This window comes from Rhagoletis pomonella, unplaced genomic scaffold (assembly GCF_013731165.1).
Source record: "Rhagoletis pomonella isolate Grant_MI unplaced genomic scaffold, Rhpom_1.0 Rhpom_scaffold_00004, whole genome shotgun sequence".
NCBI classification, from domain to species: domain Eukaryota; kingdom Metazoa; phylum Arthropoda; class Insecta; order Diptera; family Tephritidae; genus Rhagoletis; species Rhagoletis pomonella.
In genome coordinates, this window is record NW_023458558.1 from 62,070,165 (window position 1) to 62,096,342 (window position 26,178).

At 34.5% G+C, this 26,178-nt stretch overlaps 1 protein-coding gene across 2 annotated transcripts in view; it reads left to right on the top strand.

Moving 5' to 3' along the window:
* LOC118737933 (methionine--tRNA ligase, mitochondrial) overlaps positions 1-26,178 on the top strand; it is a 149,737-nt gene that overhangs the window by 121,091 nt on the left and 2,468 nt on the right. For both annotated transcript variants that reach the window (XM_036468760.1, XM_036468761.1), the window contains exon 6: positions 24,214-24,408. In XM_036468760.1, coding sequence (XP_036324653.1) covers positions 24,214-24,408 — 195 coding nt within the window. The remainder of the gene's footprint in view (positions 1-24,213; positions 24,409-26,178) is intronic.

Consider the following 26,178-nt stretch of genomic DNA (forward strand, 5'->3'; position numbering starts at 1 on the left):
CATCTTCATCTTCATCTTCATCTTCACCTTCATCTTCATCTTCATCTGCATCTTCATCTGCATCTTCATCTTCATCTTCAACTTCATTTTTATTCAAAACCAATTCTTGTGATACCCATATTGGGGGACTTTACTTATTTTAATAAATAATTTGAATTTGATTTTCGTATATATGGCAAGCCTTTAAAAAACTAAAATCATAGTACACATCTACAGGTCAAGCCCTTTGATTTGACACCTCATTTTTGAAAATCGAACTAACGACACAGATTTTATGACGTCTTGTTAAATATTTAACGCAACCGTGTGTGGCAGAGAAATTTTCAATTCGATTTTCAAACATATGGCAACTCCTTTCATGGAACTAAAGCTATCTTGCACACCCGAAGGACGAGGCCTTTCATGTGCCACCCCATTTTTGAAAATCGAACGAACGATACAGATTTTATGACGGCGTTAAATATTTAACGCAACCATCTCCGAACTCGTGTAAGAAGTTTCACTTCAAAAATGTTTTTCATCTAATAACTGTTATGTAACAACGCTTCCAATTTGTAAAATCAAGATAACCGCTATTGTTGGTGCCTGGTTTTAATTTACCTGGATCTTCATTTTTGCCTTTATCTTTACGTATCTTTGTTTTTATTTTATTTTTACTTTTGCCTTTATTCAGAGGTGGGCACTACCACAAACAAGCGTGAACTAAAAGTGAGAATGTGTTAGTGTGCCTAATTCATTTTGCATGCTGTCGTGTTCCACCAGTTCTAAACTGGTTCCATTTTGGGCAGTTCTGGGACAGTCCGTTTTTCTATGAAAAAAATTTTAAAACTCGATTTTTAGATTAGTTTTTTATTAAAAAAAAAATTCCGATTATTCGATTTTTTGATATTTTTTCGTTTTTTCTGTTCCTTTACAGATTGCATTATATTAAATGTTTATCTATTTTTTTATTTTTATATTATTTGATCACTTTTCTCTTCAGTTTTTTAGCTGCCCTCAACAATTTTAATTTCTTAAATCTGAAAATCACAACTGCCTCCACCGCGATTTGAACTCGTGACCAACGATATTAGAGTCGGAGGTCTTCCCGCTGAGCTCTTTTCGTATTGTACGAGAAGTTAGAATTTGTGCATTTACTTCTCAACAGAGCGCAACTAACACACCGAGAGTTTCAACTGTCCCTCTCTGCAGCCGTTTTGCACTAGTTCAGAGATGGTTCTGAAATGTGTAGGGCGGAACTAGCGCTTTAAGAGACTGTCTCTAAATTTTACTGCAGGGTTACGCTCTTTGAGCACCTGCTAAAGGTCTGATAATGCATACTACGCATAACTTCGCACAACTTCCTGAACGTAACACAACTTTACAAAACTTAAGGCTGATTATACTTCGCATGCAACCAAATTTATCAAGACTACCAACCTTATGCATCGATGCAGTAGCGTGATTCACGGTGTGTGAACAAAAACAGCTAATTTTTGGTTTCTTTAGGTAAATAGACTTGTTTACAGAAAAATTCATTTAAGTGGTTTTAATGGGGTATATTTGTAGTCAAATTTAAGTAGGCACTAACGTTCTTAGCAGTTTGACATAATTTTCAATACAATATCTGTCAAAATATGTAAATAAAATAAGTATGTTTCTATTAAAAAAATAAGAAATTAACTTCATATATCAAACGATATATTTGCTAGAAAGAGCATAAAAATACCTTTCATTTGATATATAATTTTATATAGTTAGGTTTAAGAACAACTGCCAAAAGCGAAATAAAACAATTGTATTAATATTTTAATATAAAATGATAATTTTGAATAGAAAATAGCGCGATATTTTCTTCCAAATGTTCGCCTGCAGAGCTTTTTTTCTTGTAACATTTAAAATCATATTTTAATATTTAGTGATACCAAAGATTTTTTTTTTTATAAATCATATATTTAAAGGTGTTTTTGTGCTCTTTTTTATCTTGTGCATATCTTTCAATATAGTCAATTACGTATTTTTTTAAGAAAAACAAATTTTTAATGAAATAATTTTTATTTCAATATTAAACAAAACACTTTTAATTACCTTTCCAACCATATCCATACTTTGAAAATTGGTTCAAAACTTTTCAAAATATAAGCTCTGAAAATATTGAAAATTCCACGTTTACTCTGCCAAGCACAACTCCTATGAATTTGCACCAAAAAATGTATTCCATTAAAATCGTGACCCGCCGCCATGCTCACTTTTTATTTTTTTGGCTGAATTCCCCTAATATATTTTCCATGCATCTCTGTAAAAATATTGCTATTGGTACCACTGCAATTGAAATGTCACTTAAGAAAACGTGAAGCAAAATCTAAACTCAACAGATCGATAATTTTTTACACGTTCTGCTAATTTCTGGGTAATGGAATGCATTCAACAGATTTTTACCTGGCAGTTTGAAATTTATGCGAAGTATGCATAATCAGACCACAACTCTCTGCCCATGCCTGCCTTTATTCTTTTATTCATCTATGTACGTACTCAGCTTTACTTTCATTAATGTATTGGTCTTTATCTAAGCCTTAATCTTTAACCTTTTATTACCTTCTTTTTGTTAAATTAATAGTATGTCGATGGCTGAGTGGAAGATCAACCTATCTCAGCAGCCAATTAAAAAACGGCATATCTCAGAAAACTTTTCAAGAACGCCCTACTTAAGAATTTTATTGAAAAACACCGTATCTTAGTGTTTGGTTGAATAACGTCCAATATCAGAATTCGGTTCGAAAACGCCCGATCTCAAATGAGAGTACATTGAAAATAAGCTGAGAAAGGGCATTTTTGAATCGGCAGCTGAGAGAGGACGTTCTTCAACCTAATTCTGAGATAGAGCGTTGTTGAAAAATTTTCTGAGATAGGGCGTTTTCGAACTGGCTACCGAGATAGGTCGATCTTCCACTCAGCCATTGATGAGAACACACCTAAGAAGCATTTGTTTCTATCACAACCATTTCCGTGTGCAATTTCCGTTGAATTTGCCATTTTACTTCCAACCAACCAACCGCCGCTAAAGAAGTTTCCCTTCAAAAACGTATGGTCATTGGACCAAGGATCGAACCTTAGTGCGATGCTATAACTACTCGTCCATGACAGTTGAATAATCTCCGTAACACTTGTACGATTCTTTAATTTCAAGCAAATATCTTTTTCAAATATTTAAATTTTTCTATTTAGTCGTTTATTGATTTAATACTGAAGTTAATATTGTTTTCTTCAATCACGCTCCGTTTAATTGGAAATATTCTTAATCGAATCTCAGAAATTGATTCGTGCAATAAAAAATAAATTTTTTGCACGTCATTTGTCCCATTTACGATGCGTGCGACTTTACCAACACATTGTCCCCAAAAAAATTCAATAAAGTCAAAACAAATGTTGAGTGGGTATGCACATCCTTAAAATATGCTAATTTTCGCCACACATTGCTGCATATCTATTCGTTGCTATCCCCCAACATTTGCATGATGGTCTTGTTGTTAGCTTCTTTGCCGACTTGTATCGTCGGCATTCACATATGCACACACATGCCATTATCGCTTGTGCTTTTCCTTCTGTGGCCATCCATACTAAATAAATGCATGTACGTATTTACATACATATCAGGGATTGGCAAAGGGTGCTGTTTTTGTGACTTTAAGCCTACTCACGTTAAAAACGGAGGATGAACGAACACCACCGCAAAGCGTGCTGTCTTGCAAATACAGCCACCACAAGTGAACGATGCTTATAACAGCTCATACTGATATTGACTTCGGCAAATCTGTACTCCGATGATCGTGCACGAAACCAGCAACCGCCGTATTTGATCGACTGCCAAAAGCACGATACTGCTTTGGACGGTTGCTGAAAGCATGACAGCTTATGTGAAAGACTGGCGAAGGCAAGATGCCGCAGTTAGCTAACTTGATTTGTTGCAGAAGTCAAACCGCCGCCTTTGGTTTGTTGCTGAAGGCGCGTTTGACGTGTTGCCGAAGTGATGATACTGTAGTTCAAAAACATTCAAAGGCACTTGCTTGTTTGAAATGAAGCATTGATATGTACATACATACATACTTACGTACGTATGCATATTCACAACTAGCCAGCAGTGAGCAATGCAATTGAATGCATACGAGACGATAAATTACCCTTTACCACATTCGTCGTCATTTCAGCAACAAGTCAAATGGATTTCAGCAACAAGTCAGATGATTTTCAGCAACAAGTCAAACGACCTCTGCAACAAATGATGACTCTCATGTTTTCGGAGCCGTTCAACTGCCACGTTTGTTGGTTTAGTGCACGATCATTCAGAGTACAGATTTGCCGAAGTCAATATCAGTATGAGCAGTTATAAGCATCGTTCACTTGTGGTGGCTGTATTTGCAAGACAGCACGCAATGCGCTCGTTTTCAGTCATCCTATAATTTCGTTTAGGTATCGATACTACTAAGCCAACGCCGCTGCTCAGTCATACAAAGCAGCGGTATTGAATGAGTATGAACAGTTGACGATCAACCAATGCCAATCCCTGATACATATCCATATGTTTGTATGTAGCAATATTCCTGAAAGCAAAAATGTTGAGTACTTATGCTTAAAAATCCAACTATCTTGCACTTTAAATCGATTCGAAAGGGAGAAACAGCATTGCTTTGTGCGCGTAGTAGGAATGCACAAGTTGTTTAGGAATTCCTTTAGCTACATGCACCTCTTATACATACATATTCACACTCACACCCTGCAGTAAAATTTAGAGGCAGTCTGGCAAAGCGCTAGTTCCGAACTACATATTTCAGAACTATCTCTGAACTGGTGCAACTTGCGGTGTAAGTGTGCAAATTCTCACTTCTCGTACAATATGAAAGTAGCCCAGCGAGAAGACCTCCGACTCAAGCATCTTTGTCCGCAAGTTCAAATCGCGGTGGAGGCAATTGTGAGTTTTCAGATTAATGAATTTAACTTGTTGCGACCGGCTTACAATAAGTTTTTTTTATAAAATTTGCAACAAACATGGAATCTGTAAAAGAAAAGAAAAAACGGAAAACGTTGTCTTATAAAACAACAGTCCAAAACGGAACCGGTTAAAAACTAGTAGCACAGTAATGCACTCTTGAAAACATTGCTTGGGTATTGAGCTAGAACTAGTACTGTCGGCAAAAGGTCTAGTTCTGCAGAGTATTTGCTATGTATCTCTGTGTTGATAATTGATAAAAAAAAAACTAACCCACTTGTAATTAGTTAGTTTTTGCGGGATTTCGATAAAATATATGTATAACTTTTAGTTAACTACAAAAAGCTAACTTGAGAACAAATTAAAGGAAGATTGAAATTTCATATTGTATTAAGTTATGTCTGATGGAGTTCGAAAATGGGATCGCCTACAGCAAAATATGTAGACAAATATGTTATGTTAAATAAATTACCAAGTAAAAATTAAAAACAAAAATATTGTTTTTATTATTGATATTTTATTCCCAAAAGTAGTCGGTTACAAGTTAGTTGACATCTAATGCAGAGGTAACCAATCTTGACTATTTCATAAAAATATGCAGATAATAGTGACTTTTAGTTCCTTCCTAATCAATTTCAAGTTAACTTATCGTTAAGCACATTTCCTGCGTGGTATCTGAATATACCATACATACATATCGTCACCTGAAATACAAATAGACGTAACAAACATCGTCGCTGAAATGCAAAAAGACGTAACTTATAAATTCAAAATTCATAATTCACTTATTGATTGATATATCCATAATATTATTAGTCACGACTTTTTACACTTCAGCTACGATGTTGTTACGTCTTTTTGCATTTCAGGTGTCGATATGTACATATCTACTGACGTTACTCCAACCCCTGCAATTGTATTCAAACGAGTTGGCTTTTTAATGATTTTTTTGTGGCTTTCTTTATACAAATGTTCGTACATACATATGTTGCATCGCAACTTTTCGCTTCATTGCTGCTGAGTTCATGAATTCTGGTAGATAGTGCACAAGCCGAAATTTGCTTTTGGTTCAATGAAGTTTACATTCTACATATATATGTTTGTACATATATGCAAACGCTCACATGTATACCAAAATTGTTTATTTCCGCCTTTTTGGGCGTCGTTAACTGGCAGTCAAGCTTCAGTAAGCATGTGTATTTTGCACATTTTACCAATGGAATATTTTTGTGCTTTCGTCTGAATATTTTACCAGCATAAGAGCATTCATATTTACTCCATATGTATGCAATACATTCTTCTATGTAGTATGTCTATTCACATGTAAACGATTTTTTTTGCATCTGGTTATATGTATGTATGTTTGTGTAAAAGATTGTAAATATGTTAGTTCCCAGTACGGAAAGAAACTAGTTGAAATATCGACTTTCTTCATTGGAACGCACCGTTGGCTTTAACATGGCGATGCCCTAGGCATCAGTTAATTATCCGACTCTGCATTGGAATTCAACTACTTTAAAATACATTTGGCTTAAAGCACTTCAAAGTCAGTATGTTTCGTTTGAATACGCTTTCGTTGTGAACTTCACAGATGCTTTTTCATAATTAAGAAAAACCGAAATTAAAAATTTAAAATTAGATGTTCCGCCTAATGAGATTTGAACCTGAACACTTTTGGCCGCAACTAATTGTAGCAAGCATCCTTGCTCACTCAGCTACAGACACAACACGTAAATGTGCTTTCAAATGTTCAGTTTGAATTGTGTGCAACCAACAAGTCGATTGTCTAACTCTGCATTTGATTTCAACTATTTTAAAATTAATTTGGCTTAAAGCAACGCAAAGTCATTATGTTTCTTTTACAGTTGACTTTTCATGATGCATTGCATTGTTAATTGCCCAGAATTAGATGATTTTTCAACTAATATTGAACTATTTGCAAAGATATGTATCAAAAGTGTAAGCATCTGGTTTCTCTCAATGAGGCTACTAGGTGATTATACATCAATTTGAAGTTAGTTGCTACAATTCTAGATATAAATTAAGTTTTCTGTGGTCATCGGTTGATCTATGCCGTATAGGGTTCATACAAATGCATGCACATATGGTACGGGCCTGTATGAAGTGCTCTTATGTGAGTGTGGGTGTACAACATATGCATGCACATACTTTTCATATATTTATTCATTTCCTTTCATTTGTAAAAAGCAAAAATATTCGCTCAGGTATCACAAAGTTTAGTTAATACACATGTAAAATTCTAAGTAGAAATGTACACACACATCGTCGCTGAAGTACAAAAAGCTACAACTAACTAAAAATCCAAAATTCAATTTTTGATTGATTATGATGCATTTCATCAAATTATCAAAGTCCCCACATCGTTTTATGCAATACAAAATTTTAGTTAGTTACGTCTTTTTTTCATTTCAGCAACAATGTGAGAAAGGGCCTTTGTAATATACAAGGTAACTATATGTATGTATGTATGTATGTAAATTTTTTCACTTTGAGGACAGAAAAAAAGATACAATTACTCCAGCCATAGATTGAAAAAATACAGTTTCCGTTCGAATGCACTATAATAAATTTGATTTCGCGTGTGTAATCATAGTTATGTATGTACATGACAGATATGTATATACATATGCAGTGGCCATATTGCTGTATGACAATATTTTAAAGTCGTGAATTCAAAAGTTGTGCACAGAAAAACATGACTTAGGGTACGAAAATTCGATTCGGTAATTCCGAGTAATTCCGGGTTGACCATATAACTTTGGCACCAAGGAAAATAACAAAATTGTGCAATGTTTTTATAATTATCACATTTCTAGACAATAAAAGGTTTTGTTTTACCAAAAACTATGTAAACACAGTTACTTTTCCAAAGAACTATAGAAGTCTAAAATCGCTTAAAAACATGAGTCGCGTTAACATCAAATACAAGAGGAGTAGGGTACCCCATAAATAACCTTTTTTTGAAATATGAAGCGCCCTAGATGCAGAAAATTGGCATTCGATATGCTTATTAAAATGTAAAGAAAAAAAGAAGTTTCAATTTGGTTCATATGTTGGGGTTCCACTTAAGGTTTGAAAATCCGCTTCAAAACAAAAAATGCCAAAGTGGGAGAGCCGCTTAAAATCTTTTAAAGAGAGCTTCTAGATACTCCGGGCATTTGAAATTGCCTTAAATATTTCTTAAAATACGACTAACATATACTGGTTTCCATATGTTTGTTTGTTGGACACTTGAACAGCTCTAAATATAACGAAAACCCCTTGATATTGAAGTCAGATAATTTTGAATCATTTGTTGAAAATGTAACCCTTTCTAACCTCGGTGCATCAATGACTATTTTCACGCATCTCTTTACAGCTTGAGTGTGATTGGGCAGCTTCGGGACTTCAAGTTTCGGCGAATCTCCCATTTTTAGGTACTTTTTTAAATCCTCCGAAAGAATGTCGCCAAGTAATGTTGGAGTTATTTTACGTGCTGATAAGTTGTATCAGCTCCGTCTAGTCAACTGCTTAGGGATTTATTATATTGCTAGGTGGCTTAAAAAATCTCACAGATCGTTCTGATTTCTTCTTGGGTATGCCAAGTTTCTTCAGATACAAAGGTTTCTTATTCTGAAATTCTCTTGCTACCAGGATCCGCCTGAAGTATGCTTTCCTGGCATTCCAAACCACTTATTTTGACTTTTCGGCTATACAGTTTAGATACTTGAACATTCGCCAAATATGAATTAAGTGAAAGGTAATGCCGATGGATCTGCCATGCATGGGACAATGGCTTTCACTTAGGGTTCCTATTCTCTTTCGCTTATCTATAGTCTAAACGACTAAGTTCTTTAAGAAATTTGATGGTAAAGGGTAATGGAAAAATATCATAAAGAACACAACGACTTCTATTCAAAAAATACAACTTTATAGACCGTATAATTTTTTTTTTACCACAAAATATTGAACAAATTGATATTTCCTTTTTGCATTTTAATTAGAATGCCGAATATTAACTTTCTGCAACTAGGGCGCTTCACATTTCAAAAAAGTGTATTTATAGGGTACCCTAATAAGGAAGGCGGGGATTAGTGAAAATATATACATATTTAGATATGTATAAAAAAAATCTTACATATTTTGTTTCTTTACTATATTTAAGAGCAATATTTTTAAATGACACTGAAGGGACCCTAAAATATCACAAATAAAACGCCGAGACACGTAAACTTAATTTCGGGACTTGGATTACGAATCTGTATACGGGGACTCTAGATTAGGTTATTTTCCCAAGATATTTTCATTTTAAGTTTGCATTGGGCATGAATAACAATTCTAACTTTAACAAGGAAAATGTTACTCATACGCCACGTACGAGTACTGCCATGTACGAGGTGGTGTATGAGTAACATTATTTCCTAGCCCTATGTATTTCTAAAAAAAAATTATTGCACATTTATCCATGGATCATAGCTTGATTTTTGGCAAAAGTGGAACCTTTAATACAAATGTGGTATTTTTTATTTTTTCCTTATTGAAGTTTGATATCTTTTTTCATCAAAATGAAAATATCTTACGAAAATAACCTTATCTGGAAAAACGGTATACGGATCCGTAATCTGTGATCCAATCTTAAGTTCACGTGCTTCGGCGTTTTTTTTTTTGTAATTTCAAAACTTGAGATTTTCCTTACAGTGTAATGAGTCGCTATATATGTACCTCTCCAATATGCGTTTCAAACGTTTTGGCTCATAAGAGATCATAACCGGATTTATCCGGGAATACAACAAATTCGTTAATATTCGGTAACTATTGTATAGACGATGCGTTGAAAATCGTTATTTTTGAACTGTTTAAATTAAACTTTTGTTTGATAAAATGATACAAAAAAATCAACTCTTGTTTACGTTATTACCTTCTGTATGAGAACCCATCACTTTTTTTAAGAATAAGAAAAATCCTTCACGATCCCTCTAGAGAGCGTCAGGGGTAAGCGTTCGCTGTGCAAATTAGAAAGGTTAGAGGGACTGAGGATCGCACTTCGGAATGTAAATTAAATTTTCTTAAAGTTTTGTCAAATCCACTTAAGTTCGCCTAGATCTATTAAACAGCCCTGTGCGCATAGTAGGCTTTTCAAAGAGCCTCTATTTGTTCTTGATACCTCAAACGGATGTTTTCATGCCAGAAAAATTGTACTCATAAGCCATTATTTTTAAGTAATACCGTTGATCTGATAAGTATTCGTATTATATAGAACTTATTGGCTTTTGAATAGCTATGTAAATCGCAACACTTCACTATTTCTATGGATTTTATGCATGCTACTTTTGGCTGAGTCTTTATAAACTCGATATTCCGATAACTTAATAGACACGGATGATACGATAAATTTCGATACCTATAAACTTTGGTGATAAGAAACTTGTTAACTTTCGATAACTAAATTTCCGATGACTGGGTATATTTCGATTCCGTTCCTAATTCTTATGTATATTATGTACTCGCGTTGTTTTCATTTTCGTCTTTATCTGCCTTAATATTGCCTTCATCATTTTGTTCTTCATTTTCACATCTATATTTATTACAAAGTTGGATTTCAAATACGAAGTAAAACAAAATGCAGAAGCAACTCCAATTGAACAGGTTGCAGGAACAACTATACACAAATACAAAAATGTTTAAATGATGAGTTTGGTCGTAATTTTCAACCAATTTTAAATGCATAAAGACTCTGCTCTTCTACAGAAAAATACCTTTCCAGTTGTTTTCTTGGTTTTGAAATCGGTTCGGTAGAGTCGCCAAGCGAAAGCGGACAAAATTTATGTTAGCGTATTAGTATATACATAGATTCTGTCTGTATATTTCTCGTTATGTCAATTTGCATGTCTTCTTCCCAGGCAGTTTCGAGTTATCCAATTCCGCTATCCGAAGTCCTTCTAACGATATAACCCTACTAAGAGCGACATAGGCTTGATCATTTGGGAAAAGCTTTGATCCTAGATATACAGCAGCGTAGTCTCCAGTACTATCAATCTTATGTTAGTACTGTTAATGTCGATGATAGTATGACTGGAAACATTCGCTTTTATGCGGTTCCGTAACTTAAGTTTCATTTATTTTCATGTAAGTAATATATGTACATTCTAAATGTGAACCAAATCGGGTCATAATAACGGGTTTTCCTAATAAAGCGACTCTTGCGCCATAAGCCGGTAGAATTTTTTGTGGAGTTATTCCTTTTTGTATAAGTAATATATAAATATTCAAAATATAAACTAAATCAGACCATATATGCGGTTTTCAAAATATCTTGAACCCTGCGCCACCTAGCGGCTAAGTTTTGTGTGGAGTTATTTCTTCTCATGTAAGTAATATATGTACATACATTCCAAATATGAACCAAATCAAACTATAAATACGGGTTTTAAAAATATCTTGCTTCTGCGCCACCTAGCGGATTAATTAATCTTTAATATTGTATTGTATCATCGTGTCCTCAGCTAAGTTTAAAGTTTCAAGTCTCTAGCTCACCGGGAAGTTTGTTAAATATTGATTCCGAAGTTCCAGGACATACATACAAGTGAATCTAGATAAAATCTTCTAAAAAGCTTAACATTCGAAAAATACCTTCGCTTTTGAAAATAAAATCTAGCAACACTCCTTGAAATTTTAGATGAATGTATATATACGTAGATACTTAGAAACGAGGCAGCTGATGTGTGAACAAATAATAAATATTTTAGTTGTAAACTTGTTCAAGTGTTTTAGAAAGCAAAAAGCAAAAAGTACAATTGCTTAAGTGTTCTCTTAGCAATGCAAAGTTCATAAAGTAACTTTTGCCGCAAACAAAAATCTGTGGGAATTTTGAAACATTAAAATAATTGCAACCAACTCTTCACTTGTTTACTATTGCTCTTTCTTGTGTACGAATGTGTCTCTTGTGGTAGAACTTCCACAAAAAATGTAAGAAAAATGCAAAATTTACTGTCCGCCACAACAAAAAGAGTACCTGCAATACATATTTACCTGCTCAGAGCATCAGCCTACACTGAGGGAAATAATGCATAGTAAAAATGAATACTTTATATTTGATTATCGTTTAAAAATGTTCGTATTTAAAAATAATATTTTCATACAAAATTTATTACGCACGTATTTGACTGTTCACATCTGAGTATGTATATGTAAGTGTACATACGCATCCCAAGCATGCAGAGCGCCGCTCTGAGAGCGGCGACAACACACACGTGCATACATAGTACAAATCGCGTGCTGTGGTGTTGATGGATATTCAACATTTGAAAGCAAATTCATATGCCTGGGTGTAGCTGAGTGCGCAAAGATGCTTGCCACAAGTTGTTGATATCCGGAAATGGTCGGGTTCGAATTCCACTGCAGGCAACATGCAAATTAAATTTTTTTTTTTTAGTTTTTGTCTTGATTATTCACTTCGCGGCTGCTTTTTCAGTACGACCGCGGTCATTTTAATATGCGCGTAATTGAATTGAATATTTACCAATATACAGTACTTTCGTTGACGTTTATAGTAAGATCAATTACGTTTCTATTTGATTTTAATATTTTTTTCCCTCAGTGTAGTCTGCATTTTCCTTTTCGAATTCTCCGCACTTCCCATTGAAAGGTGAAACGAAAAAGTTAACACATGCAATACAAGACTCCTGACACCAACATCGACGCACTTAGCAAAATTGGCAACTCGATGACACATAACCAAGTTGACTATAAGCTGCAGCTGGTCGACACTGGTGGATAAGACATATGGACTTAGCAGTGAATTACCGATATTTGCAAATGCGCAGCATAAAAGCCCATGCATAGGAAAGTGAAAGCTTGGGGAGTATCTTTTGACTTGTTTGCCTTCCTACTTGGCAGCTCTAACCGCCTTACACACGGATGCTGATTTCTGGGGTTGCCTTTCGTTCGTACATCTAGGCTGGCTTTATATCCACTTAAGCAAATAGCAAAGAATGGAACATTAAGGCGTATCATAAAAAACTTTACAATGGTAAAAGTGTATGTCAGTTTTATTTGAACACTTATGTGTACAATTTTTGTATTTTTATGAGAAGCTGTTTTACATGGTAGAAATATGTACATTCGGAGCTTTGCTATTGCCGGCGAGGGGCGACCGCTATTAGAAAAAACTTTTTATGTTTTATTTTTTGATGTTGGTCGGAAACTCGAACCCAGGCCTGCAGAATGGGAGCGCGCATAGGCGGCCGCCTATGTAGTGGGGTTGAATTAGAGTTTTTAAAACTTAGTAGGCTAAGGAGGTACTCTAGGTCGAAGGAATTTAAGAAGAATATTTAGTTCCTCAAAATATCTGTTAAACGATGTACATATGTATGTATCACACTTTAAAATCGAATATTAATAAAAAATTGGTAAGAAATGCACATGCAACCCGATCCTAGGACAGACTAGTTTTTCCTGGGCGAAACTAGTTCTATCTAGATCCGATAAATCCCTCTAATGCGAAATCAAGTTGGATGCAACAACATTGTGGACTGTGTAGTTGGAGTTGGACTGACGAGGGTTATTTTTTACAGCGCTGCCGAAGGCCGCTTACGCAGAAAGAAACTCTGCTCAGAAATACTGTGGCGCCTGATCTAGTTTAGAGTAGTCAAAACTAGTTTGTACTAAGATCGGGTTTGGTAACATATATAAGAAAATTTACATCAGAAGCTAGTAACTTTTAAAATTTGCATACACAGCTAACTCAAAGGTGCTTATTTTCCAAGAACCCCGGGATTTTCGGGATTTGTTATTGTGTGTATTGGTGTGGTGCCAATAACAGAAACGCCTTATGTTGACCAGTTTCTGCTATTTCTTTTGTTTATTTAAGATTAATATTTTTTTATAAATGTCTAGCTAATTATATATACACAAAATCCCGTGCGACAGGCAATTTAACACAAAAAAAAAAAATCAATATATTCACGAAGCCGTGCAGTAAAATTGCGTTTTTAGTTTTTCTCTCTGACGTCCGGATTTTTTAAAATGACTTTGAAAATTTGATAATATGAGTAATTCAGAAAATGGGCTAAAAAACTTAATGCGATGCACTTAGGGAGACAGTATGGGTATCAAATAAAAAAGAGATAATTCAGTAGAAAAAGAACAGATTAAATTTTTTGGTGGATAAGGTATTGAAAATGTCCTTAAAAATTGTATCCTTGAATATCCTTGAAATGTTACAATATATATTTAAAAAAAGGACTAATATAAACTCGACAACGTCCTCGAATGTAGTCCTTCTTACTTTATTAGCTTAAAAAAAAAACTAAATTGATTAAAAGGGCATTTTCAATATCTACTCGTCCTTGTGAACCCAACAAATTTTCCTTTTTTAATTCCTACAAAATTTTCTCTTTCATTTGGTACCCATTTTTATTCTACATTGCACTGAATTTTTTAAATAATTTTTAGAACTTATCTTATCTTTGAAATTATAAAGTTCTAATAAAAAAATTATAAAACTAAAACCGCAATTTTACTATATTTGGCTCATAGTTTCGTGAGTATATTGATTGTTTGGTGTGTTTTGAATTTTTTTGTTCCAATCTTTATACTCAGACTTTTTCAGAAAAATTCTAGGTACGCAATTTTAGAAGTATAGCCCATTAAATTACAGGAGGATAAAGTGCAAATTTCGAGTAACTGAACGTAACGTGAATTTTTTCTCATTTTTTTGCTGGCGGGCAATATGAGGCATTTGCTGATCAAAAATCTGTAACTTTCTTGGTCTTACAGTTACGATCATGAAATTGTGCGCGTAGATGGTGAAAACCATGTAAATTTAAACCATGCATTTTTTGCATCTCATTTGGTTTCCGAGATATAAATCCATATGTGGACTTAAAAAGTACACTTTCTGATTAAATAAAGATACGATTTTTTACTATTGGTATTAAACAATTGTTTTTATAAAATATTATATCTTTTTAGATATATATTTTTAGATAGATTACCTTTTATTAAAAAAAAATGCTGAACTATGGCATTATAGTAGGTGCCATAAGAAAAGTATACGAAAAATTACACTGAAGATGGCTCAACGTCGAAACCGGTTTGTCTGCAAACCAAACTTGACAACTTGACGGAAATTCGTTCCAAAATAAATTATATAAAAACACCCTAATACACAATACAAATTTTTCAATAGTATAACAAATTGAGCTTTGCAGAAAGCTTATCGTTTTCTAAAAATTATTGACTAAAAATAGTATATCGTCGATGTTTTTGCAAAATCGCCCATCGACCAGTTAAAGAACCGCCTAAATCGCCGTTGTGGCAAAAATGAGATTTTGTAACCCTGAACTCCAGGCATCATGATTTATGCATAAGAAACATAAAATCGTTATTAAAACGACAGATTTGTAAAATAATAGCTAGAGAAAGTACCGCCTCACAAGGCAATGCCTTGAAAGAAAACCCGTTTTTTCGCTCTCCTGTAAAATTTGAGTGCCGTACGATAGGCGGTTTTACAATTGGTCGATGAGCGGTTTTATAAAAACATCGACGTTATGTTTTACATAGTAAAAATACATTTATCAAAATGCTTAATTTAGTTGCGGTTTTAATCGCTTTACAATCTGTAATGAATTCACTTATTTGTTAAGATCTGAATCAATATAAGCGCTTAAAGCTTCTTCGTCGGATAATATTTCAGCATTACATGACTCAAACTATTCTAAGCCAGTCATCGCTATTTTCGTTAAGAAATCGATCCTTTTTGCGTTGAGCTTTAATCCAACGCATATTGCCATAATAACTTTTTTTAAATCATTAATTACACATTCTGCATTGACGTCCGAAATTTGATATTTTTCCCTTAAAATGTGGATAAGGCCGACTCATTTCTTCTGTTCTCTATATAAAAAAAAGCAATAGTGAACGTTTTGGAAAATTTAAAGAACTTATTGCTTCAAATTTATTGCTTCTCGAAAACAAGCTTCTTTATTCTAAATATGTATTTCGGAACTTTTGGGGAATACGTAGTCAACTGCCCGTATCAGCTTGCAGATGTTTATTAACCATCAGCGTTGCCATTTTAGCCGTTTTCCGGCTAGATTTAGCCGGTTTTGATAGCAACTAGCCGGAGAAAATTCGATCTAGCCGGCAGCCGATTTGTTAGCCGGTTTGTAAAAAAAAGTTAGCCGTTTTTAGCCGATTTTACTATTTGCCTAATTTTCAGGTGCAAAAAGTAAACAAGTTATTCGAAAGCAATAATGCAGACCCAATGACGATTTTTAATGAACTCAATGTTTTACTTTCGCATCTATGCTCCCTAGTGGTTATTAGCGCGGACACATTTGATCCTATATGCTCCCCGTTGGAACCATACCTTGCTCCATTTCCTCAGTTTTATCACAGTTTTGAAGAGTATTTAAAAACAAAAGTAAGCACAAACGCTTTTGACCACGAAGCTGAGAAAATAATTCGAGAAAATGGTCGCTATTTTATTATCACTTTAATAAAGGAATTACGCCAACCAACGCCTCCCTACAAATATTGCCACACTAAAAAAAATTGACTTTTTTCGGTTTGAAATGCATTAAGAGTAATTAAACCAAAAGTATTTGTTCAACTACAGCAACAAAAACACAAATGTAATGCCGACGAAATAACATCCATAGAGATGCAATGGCAACGGTTAACGTTACATACCTGGAGTAATTTAGACTCAACTGTAAAATTTTGGGCCGAAGTTTATCAATTTCGAAATGCCCTAGGAGAAAACCATTTTGCTGACCTTTGCAACCTAGTTTTTAGTTTTCTTGTTTTGCCTATAAGTCATGCAGAAGTAGAGCGAATATTTAGTTCAATGAATATAATAAAAACTAAGCAAAGAAATCCAATGTGCGTTAAAACGTTAAACGCTATTTTATATATAACATACGGTTTAAAACGTGAAGAAAAATGCTGCCATAATTTTACTGTAGATGACGATCTCTTAAAATTAATGAATTCAGGTGATATATACAATAGTGATTCATTTGATGATGAGGAATATACACTCGATATAAATTAATGGTGTTAACTAGTCTTTCGTTTCTTGCGATTTATTTAAATAAAGCATGTAAATTTTCACTAAAACATTTTAGCCGTTTTTAGCCGCTTTTTTTGTCAATCTAGCCGGTCGGCCCAAAAAGTTCTGGCAACACTGTTAACCATTGTGAATTGCAGGTACCAATACTAATTTTGCGCAATTGGAGGACCTTGCAGGTAATCGTACATGCTTATGTTGTGCGATCAACTATATCCCTAAAAGTAGGCAGCTAATTTTTATACCTTTCATGAGCATGAAATGGTATTATAACTTTGGTCCGATGTTTGTAAGTACCAGAACAAAAAGAGATAGACCCATGAAAATGTATACTTATATGATCAGAACGTCGAGCTGAGTTGATTTAGCCATGTCCGTCTGTCCGTCTGTCCGTCTGTCCGTCTGTCTGTCTGTTTGTATGCAATCTAGTCTCTCAGTTTTCGAGGTATCCGGATGAAATTTGGTAGGTGGGTGTATTTTTATAATGTATTAATCATTTGTCGGAACCGGAAGAATCGGACCACTATAACATATAGCTCCCATACAACTGATTGTTCAGATATAAGATTTTTCATTATAACTTCGCCATTTATGCAGCTACGAACATGAAATTTTGCAATACTTGCACCCATTATCAACAGAATACTTATAGTGAAAATTACAAAGATCGGGTCACTATAACCTATAGCTCCCATACAACGGATTGTTCAGATATAAAATTTTGCGTTATAACTCCTCCATTTATATAGCTAGGAACATGAAATTCCGCACTGTTTTCAATAATTATCTACAGAAAACTTACCGCGAAAATTAAAAAGATCGGGTAACTATAACCTATAGCTCCCATACAACTGATTGTTCAGATATGAGATTTTTCGTTATAATTCATCCATTTATGTAGCTAGGACCATGAAATTTCGCGCTGTTTTCACTCATTATCAACAGAAGACTTACCTCGAAAATAATAAAGATCGGGTCACTATAACCTGCAGCCCCCATACAACTGATTGTTCAGATATGAGGTCTTTTATCATAACTCCTCCATTTATGCAGCTACGAACATGAAATTTCGCACCATTTTCACTCATTATTAACAGAATACTTACAGTGAAAATAACAAGGATCGGATGACTACAACATATATCTTCCATACATCTGATTGTTCAGATATGGGATTTTACTGTAAAACTTCTTTATTTGAATAGCTAATAGCGATAAATTTCGTAAGATATTTTATAAATAATAATACAAAGTCTACTGTGAAAATCGTCAAAATCTATGCTGTATAAGCTTTATCTCCTATAGCACTGATTGTTCAGATACCAGTTTTTGCGATATATCTTCTTTATGTAGGAAACTAAACCCAATAAATTGTGTTACCGGTTTACATACCGATCACATAGCAGTGAAAATCACTTAGATTGGTGCTAATATAAGGTATATCTTCAATACCTCTGATTGTTCAGATGCGATTTTTTATATAGGTATGGAACTCCTCTATCGATGTATGCAGATGTATTCAAAAGCAGTAATCTGTCAAAGTAAAATTTGTAGATGTTCATGAAAGGTATGAAGCCTTCGGCATAGCCGAAGACAGCGCTGCTCTTACTTGTTTTATCTTTATTTACTCCCATTTGATGGTAAGATATCGTATTTCTTGGTAATGCCGTATGCATGGTGTAAGATAATTTTTTCTAAAAATTATTAGAATCTCACAAATGAGACTTCAGGTAAAATGTGCGCTTGTCTAGTTTTCAAATATATAAATTTTTTTGTTAGGTTCTAAGATTTATCATTTATAGGGCTAAAAGCCCAATGATACTAGTATTGCGCAAATTTTCTTTTTCCGTGTAGTTGGTGGATTTTTCAGGCTTTTAATGAATTCAAATTCAAAACATAGACAAGCGGAGAAAATCTTCGAACCCTTCATCGAAATTAAAAAAACGAAACAAAATTTGCATTTCATTACTGAAGCTATTGCTGCAACCTGTTATTTCAAAATAAAATATTTATAGCTAATTTTTAATCTGAGTATAACATGTAACTCAAGTCCGTATTTCTTAATAGGCCCTTGATAGGAAAAAATGCCCAAACTGCGCATCTCAAAATTACTGCATTGCGAGTAAAAATTTCAACAATTTGAATATGTCAACTTGTTAAGCAATTTTCACTTTATTTCATTAAATAAACAAACTTATTAGATAATTAAAGCACGCTTTATTCCCTTAGGAATGATACCAAACACTTATGTTATTTACAACTTTTCAAAAATGCATTTATGATCAGCCTTTGTACTAGCTCGATCGATAGTGCGGTGTCACGCATTTACGCATTTTCTTCCATACAAAGTATGTTCGACAATTTCTATATATGGAAGAAAATGCCCCTGCAAGAAACTAGCATTTTATCCTACTTTAATTTGATGAGCTATAAAACTTACATTTTTATAATTTTTGTACAAATTTTGAAATGCGCATTTAAATGCAGTTAATTATATGTGACCTGGTCTGCGAAAAGGGAGCTTACGTGCGAAAACTAGTTTTCTGTGAAAAAGCTGTTAAAAGTAAGCAACTCGTTTCGTTTACTCGTTTTTACTCTTCTTTCTCTACATTTTTAGTACACTTCTAAGCAAGTTAGGATTTTCTGCTTTTCACCACGTGAAAAAGCATCTCATCTTCCATCCGAATCAACCAAAAAGTGAAAATTGATTTTTTGACACCTAAGCCCCCTTTCCGTAGACCAGGTCACATATGTAAAATTAGGTAAACTTCAAAAAAAATTTAAACATTAAATAAACAAAAGAAATATAGACTAAACTGGTTGAAATAAGGCGTTACTTTTATTTCTGCCACTAGTGTTATGAACTTCTTTCAGCCGCACAATTAATAGTATGTTGATTTAAGTTTTTTTTGCATCGAACTTTTTTCGACATGCCTTAAGTTACTTTATCATATATGTACACGCTAAAGTATTGCTAAATGCGTATAAATTTAATTACTGTCTTTGGTTTTGTTACTAACGAAATATTTTTGAACTTAAATAGTAGAACCCATTTGTTTACGAGTATTATTTATTATATATTAGGTCAGCTTCTCAAACTATATTGATGCAATTTTTTCATGTTAAGTTGTTGGAAAATAATGAATATCTAATTCCCGGGAATAATCCCTATGTAGTTGCAAAATACCGTCGCGCGCGAAATTTCACAGCTGTGCAATTAAATTTTTTGGAAATTTCGATTGCAATGAGCGATTAGTTCAACTGCAGAGTTAGTTTACCTGTTCAGGAAGCAGATGAAGGGAGCATTGCCGCTCAAATAGCTAATAAACATTTGTTTACTATGATGCTAGCAATGCCGCTTAAATACACATGTAAATGTTTAGATGTGAATGCACAATTGCATGTACTACGTGCATACTTATAAGCAAATTTGCATTATTGCCTTCAAGCAGGGTACCATTTGCGGTCACTCATTCTGAATGCTACGGGATTGGCAGGCGTTTCACTAATTAATTTCGTTGCAGTATGCCACATTTACGATTGCCGAAAAGCGTACAAAAGTACGGGTGTATAAATGCTCCATGTATTGGCTGCCAGTGAAATTTTTGCATGGGCACCACCGCCTCTCGCATTCAACGAATTTATATGATGTACATATGTATGTGCATTCATAGACACATATGTATGTACCAATGCATGAACCTACGTTTCGCTGTTCAAGTTCGCTGTCTTTTCTCTGCCCGTCACTGCAAATTGCACCCGTCAGCTGTATCGTGGCAATTAAAAGTTGTTGCCTGTAAAAGTTTTTGCTACAGTTAAATGAAAAATCAAAGGATTTTCGACGAGCTGTTTCTGGTATTGATTTGACAGCTCGAAATTTTTCCACTTGTTGTTGTCAGTTTGGCAACTACAAATTTAGAAAACTTACAAAGTTTTAAAAGCAATTTTTAAGTGCCATCGAATTTTGCGCTGAATCGAGCCGTCAAATTTTCCCGGAAACATATGAAACAAAAACAGAAGCTAGCGAATTTAAATACAATTTGTTTACCATCTCATAAGGCGGCCGCTGTGGTGTAGTGGTTAGCAGTAAGCGCTACCATTCCATGATATGCTCTTCGTTCAGCGCTTGTACATTTCAATGGGACCTGGGACTGCGGGGACAGTCTTTTATTTTTTAAAAGATTTGGTTTTCTTCCGGGCAATATCGGTGTTTCAAGCTTTGATTCCGATAGCGAGATCGAAACCGCGAAACCGATATAGTTGGCGCAAGTGTGGCGTGTGGCCCATGAAAAACTTTAAAATTTTGCTGTACCTGCTCCGGAGGAGATGGCTAAACAGAACAGTCTTAACTTCATTTGAGTTCCCGGCCATAGCGCAATAGAGGGTAACTTGCAAGGGGGCACGGTCAATTAGTTATTCCAAAATAAGGGCGTTCTGATATGCCTACGATAGCAGGATTCTGCCTGCGCTGGGAATGCCTGCTCTAGGCGATAAAAGTTTGATGGAAGGTACAATCTGTCTGACTTTTAGCCTGATTACGTCTAGGTGGGATCGAAAAAGGTTCTGATGCTTATATTCTCTGTTAAAACGGAGGATTAACATTTTTTCTGATAGGTGGACCAGGGACTGATCTATTTGAAAAAATTGTACATATGGCCCATATTTCTTGAAATTCGATACACGTATTATAGATATCTTCTATATATATAGAATAATAGCCGTTTTCGTTGTTCGGAGTTAACTCAAAAACTACTGCATAGATTTCAGTCGAATTTTCAGAGATTATACCTTACATATATGATCCTATTGAAGGCTACCAGAAAACTCGGTAGGTGGCACGGGAGTCGAGTTATTTATAAAAGTCGTATTTATGAACCGATTTCTTTCAAATTCAAAAGGTGTAGTTTCAGCATAATGGAAAATACGTTTACCAAAAACGGAGCCTCTAGGTGGCGCGGGAGGCGAATTATTTATAAAAGTTGTATTTACGAACCTATGTATTTTGTTAATACACATTCGAAACGTTTATTACTTTCATGATGATTTTTTTTCATTCGAAACATATTCAGCCTTATCATGAGTTTCATCTTCCCTAAACCGGTTCACTTTTCGCTTTTGGTTTCCATGTACTTACATATATAAAATGATAGCCATTTCATTTTTTCGGACTAAACTCAAAAACCACTCAATAGAGCCCAGTCAAATTGTCGGAGGTCCTATTATAGGCTACTAGAAAACACGCTGGTGGCGCTGGAGTAGAGTTACTTATAAAAGTCGAATTTATGATGAAAAATTCCTTTGATAAAAATGGACCCGCTAGAGTTTAGGTAATTAGAGAATCCGTTTTTTTTTTATAAAAGATGATTGGAATTCACAATTCGTATTCATTTCATGACAAGCAAAGGTTTTGCAGACCCAATGGATGACGCTGCACCCGAAATATATAGAAACCCCACAGGGTTTGTTTATTTTAGACGAACTTATTTTTCAGATGGCTGTATAAGCATGATCTTCCATCTATCTCTGATTGACGAAGTTGCTCGAGGCGGCCGTTATTACAGCAGTAAGACTCAAAGAAACCAATTCATAAATATTTAAGACGAATTCTGAAAGTGGCGAATTGACAAGGAAAGATTCTACCACATATGTCCAAAAAGGAACACGATAGGTATATCAATGGCTTCAGTTGAACGAGATTCATGATATCCCACGACTCATTTAGCCAATGTACGCGAAAACTTTCCATCCTGTGGGGCAGCGAGCATTCTTGGCCTTCCTATAATTGAGAACGCTCATCTGTGCTCTTGAGTTTCCGTATAAGGACTTACATGGTACACCGGACCAATGCTGAAGTTGCAGGCTCATAAAAGAATATTACGCACATTTGGCAGAGATCTCAGAGGTGGAAATAAGACCATCGGTAAAACGCATTACATCGAAAGGGATTAGTATTCCATATGGAATCATAGTGCTAGTATTCTTGGCATATGTGTGAGGAGGATTCCGTTTTTTAGTCGTTTCAATTTAAATTAAAAATGTTTACTTTACAGACTGCTTTTGTTTTTGAACCCTATTTTTGAATTAGCCACCGCAAAAGATCTTATTAGGCGCCACGAAGCAAGCGGGCATTTGCTAGTATGTACATAGAATAGAATTAAATGATTGTTTTACAGTTGGGAAGGTGTTTTAAGGCGCCGCAAAGCAATCGGTTATTGGCTATTTACGTATACTTATTATCTATATCATTTATATAAAGGGAAGTCCCGTTTTGATGTTTTAAGTTTTTTTAATGTGATAAATTTTTTCGCCTCAGTTTAAAACTCGGAGCGATAAAAAATGAAAATGATGCCATTAACACAAATAAACTATTTTATATATCGTCTCCTGAAATGCAAAAGGACGTAACATCATCATAGATGAAATGGAAAAAGTCGTGACTAATATTGTAATTTTTTTTCATAAAATGATGTGGGGAGTTGTAATTCGATGAAATCCAACATATAAATCAAAAAGTGAATTTTGAATTTTTTATTAGTTATGACTTTTTGCATTTCAACGATGATGTTTGTTACGTCTTTTTGGATTTCAGGCGACGTCATACTCCACGTGCAAAGTTATGAGTGAGCAGTAATCAAGTATTTTTTTTTGGATCCGACAGACGAAAACTAGGTCCTAGGTACCTCTAGAAAGTACTTACCAAATCTGAGCTCCTAATATTAACGGGAAGATTATGCTCATCATAGTTTTCCATATTCATTTTAGTCTCATATAAAAATGGTCATATCTTATCACCAATAGATCGTTAAACCAGTTGCATCGTCAATATTTATAGGAAATTGAACGCTCTACAAAAATGGTCTCTTATACTCTTTTCATTAATCTAACATTTAAAAAATATTTACTACTGCGAATATCTTCTAAATGGTTAGAGTAATTCCCTATCGAAATAATTGAAACTCAATTGACAATAATTATTTTTTTGTAAGTTACAAAATTCAAAACAAAAAGTTATTTTCCTTAAAATACTTCAATCTTTTACGTTGAATATCTTTCAGCGATACAAAGGTCTGGCAGCAATAAAGAAGTATCACATTCATATTACTTATTCACTCCTCTATCTATCATAATAACGAAACATCTATCTGAACGTTAAAATTGTCTCTCTTTCTTCTTACAGACTTTAGCCACATAAAGGCATTGCGCATCCTGAACTCTGAATTAGCAGACACGCTGGGAAATCTCTTATCGCGAGCTTGTGCAAAATCGCTTAATCCGCAACAAGTTTACCCACGCCTGCATGCGGTGCAAGTCGACGATTTGCTGCGGATGGATGCAACCAAGCGGCTACAGGATGCATTGCAACAAATTGAAGGTAGCTTTACAAGAGTTTTACTGCACAACAATTCACACCGTCTTTGAGCGTAGACCCGTTAATACTTAGAGATTTTAAGTTATTTGCTTTACTTGCGCTTGCTTCCTCGGCTCTTTTAGATTCTGAGCAACGAGGAGAGGAGCATTGTAATTGTGAACGTATTTGTCGGTTGCTTTAACGTCGCGACGTTCCTCAGCCACAACGTAAAAAATTGCATTTTTGCGCCTTAAGCGTTCTAATGCCGTACATACATACATATATGTTGGCAAGTGAGTGTAGCGTGGCGCTATAAAATAAATATATTTACAAACGAGCTTAAACTATAAAACAAACAGCTGCCGCGCTTGGTAGTTGCTCCTGCTCGTTTATTTTCATGAGTTCTATTTTAGCTTTCTTGGCTTGGTTTTTCATCTTTCACATCGTTTGCTAGTCACTACATATACACATCTATCTTTTAACGATGATTAGCAAAGTTTTGAATGCTCACAACTTTCATAACTATGCGATAGTTTTGCTTTATTCGATATTTTCGCTAAATTAATTTGGAATTTTTAGTGAACTTTTTTCGGCGATTTTTGCCAAGTTTTCTTTACTGTAATGGAAAACCATAAACCTAAGCACTCTGATAAGCATTTTATGTACGTAAAGAAGTTGTGTATACATGATTTAAATGTTGAGAAATTTGCTTTTCATTTATAATTTCAGTTGAAGTTTCTCTAGTTCCATGAAAGGCTTCCTCCACTTACCTTCCAGACGCCTTTCATTGTAAAGGTTTTTCGTTGTTTTGCCCCGCTGGTAAAACTTTAGCCATAAATAGTAGCATAACGCCTTTATCAGATGTATTAGCGCATTTATTACAGCGAACTTTTCCTCGAAAAAATTCCGATTTCAAAAATCTTAAGCGCTAAGTTAAAAAACCTTTAGCCTTGATCATATTTGGGGCTTAACCCCTGTAACTGTTTATATTTAAGCAGACCAAGTACAGGTCAGGAAATGATTAAGAACACTCAGCTCATGTAGCATTCTTTATTTTGAAAGTCTCCGAATCACAATGCAAAAGTCTTTTCAGTTTTATCTTGTTTTACCAGAGTATTGAGCTTCTTTGTTTGTCTTTGACAAAAATATCTTTCTTTTAAGAATTTGATTTAATTAAGCTTTTTTGTTTATTTAGAAATTTGTACTTCGTTACACTATATAACAAAATTAATCTTTCTTTTTTGTCTGTTCTTTTGTAAGGCGACCAGCAGTGAAATCTTTCTTTTTGCCATACCCACTAACATCATTTTTTATCACCCATTATTACCATTAAACACTTTATCAGTTTTGATTTATTTCTGGCGTTCATGTTGAATTTTATGCATTGGTGTATTCCGACTAGAATTTAGTTATTTATGTTGTGGTGAATGTTAAAGTACGGGTTACTTAAGTATTTTGAAAATTACCAAGTACCGATAACGCAAGTAGTATGAAGTACACTGTATGAAAAGTTCCCTACTATAATTTTTTTATTGGTACCAATTTGATCTAAATTTACTGGGCTATGAACTTTAAAGTAAGCATAAATTCCAGTTAATCGAATAATAAAGTTATTTGTTTTATGCAGTGTTGCCAGGCCATTGAAGTGAGAAATCATCATTTTGGCTTTAAAAAATCGCCATTTGCATGTAAAAATCGTCGGCATTTACAAAATTTTAATGAATATAGCCAGGGAGCTCTTTTGTTTTTTTTTGTTGTTCTAGCTTCTGATTGCTATAGGTAAAAAATAAAAAG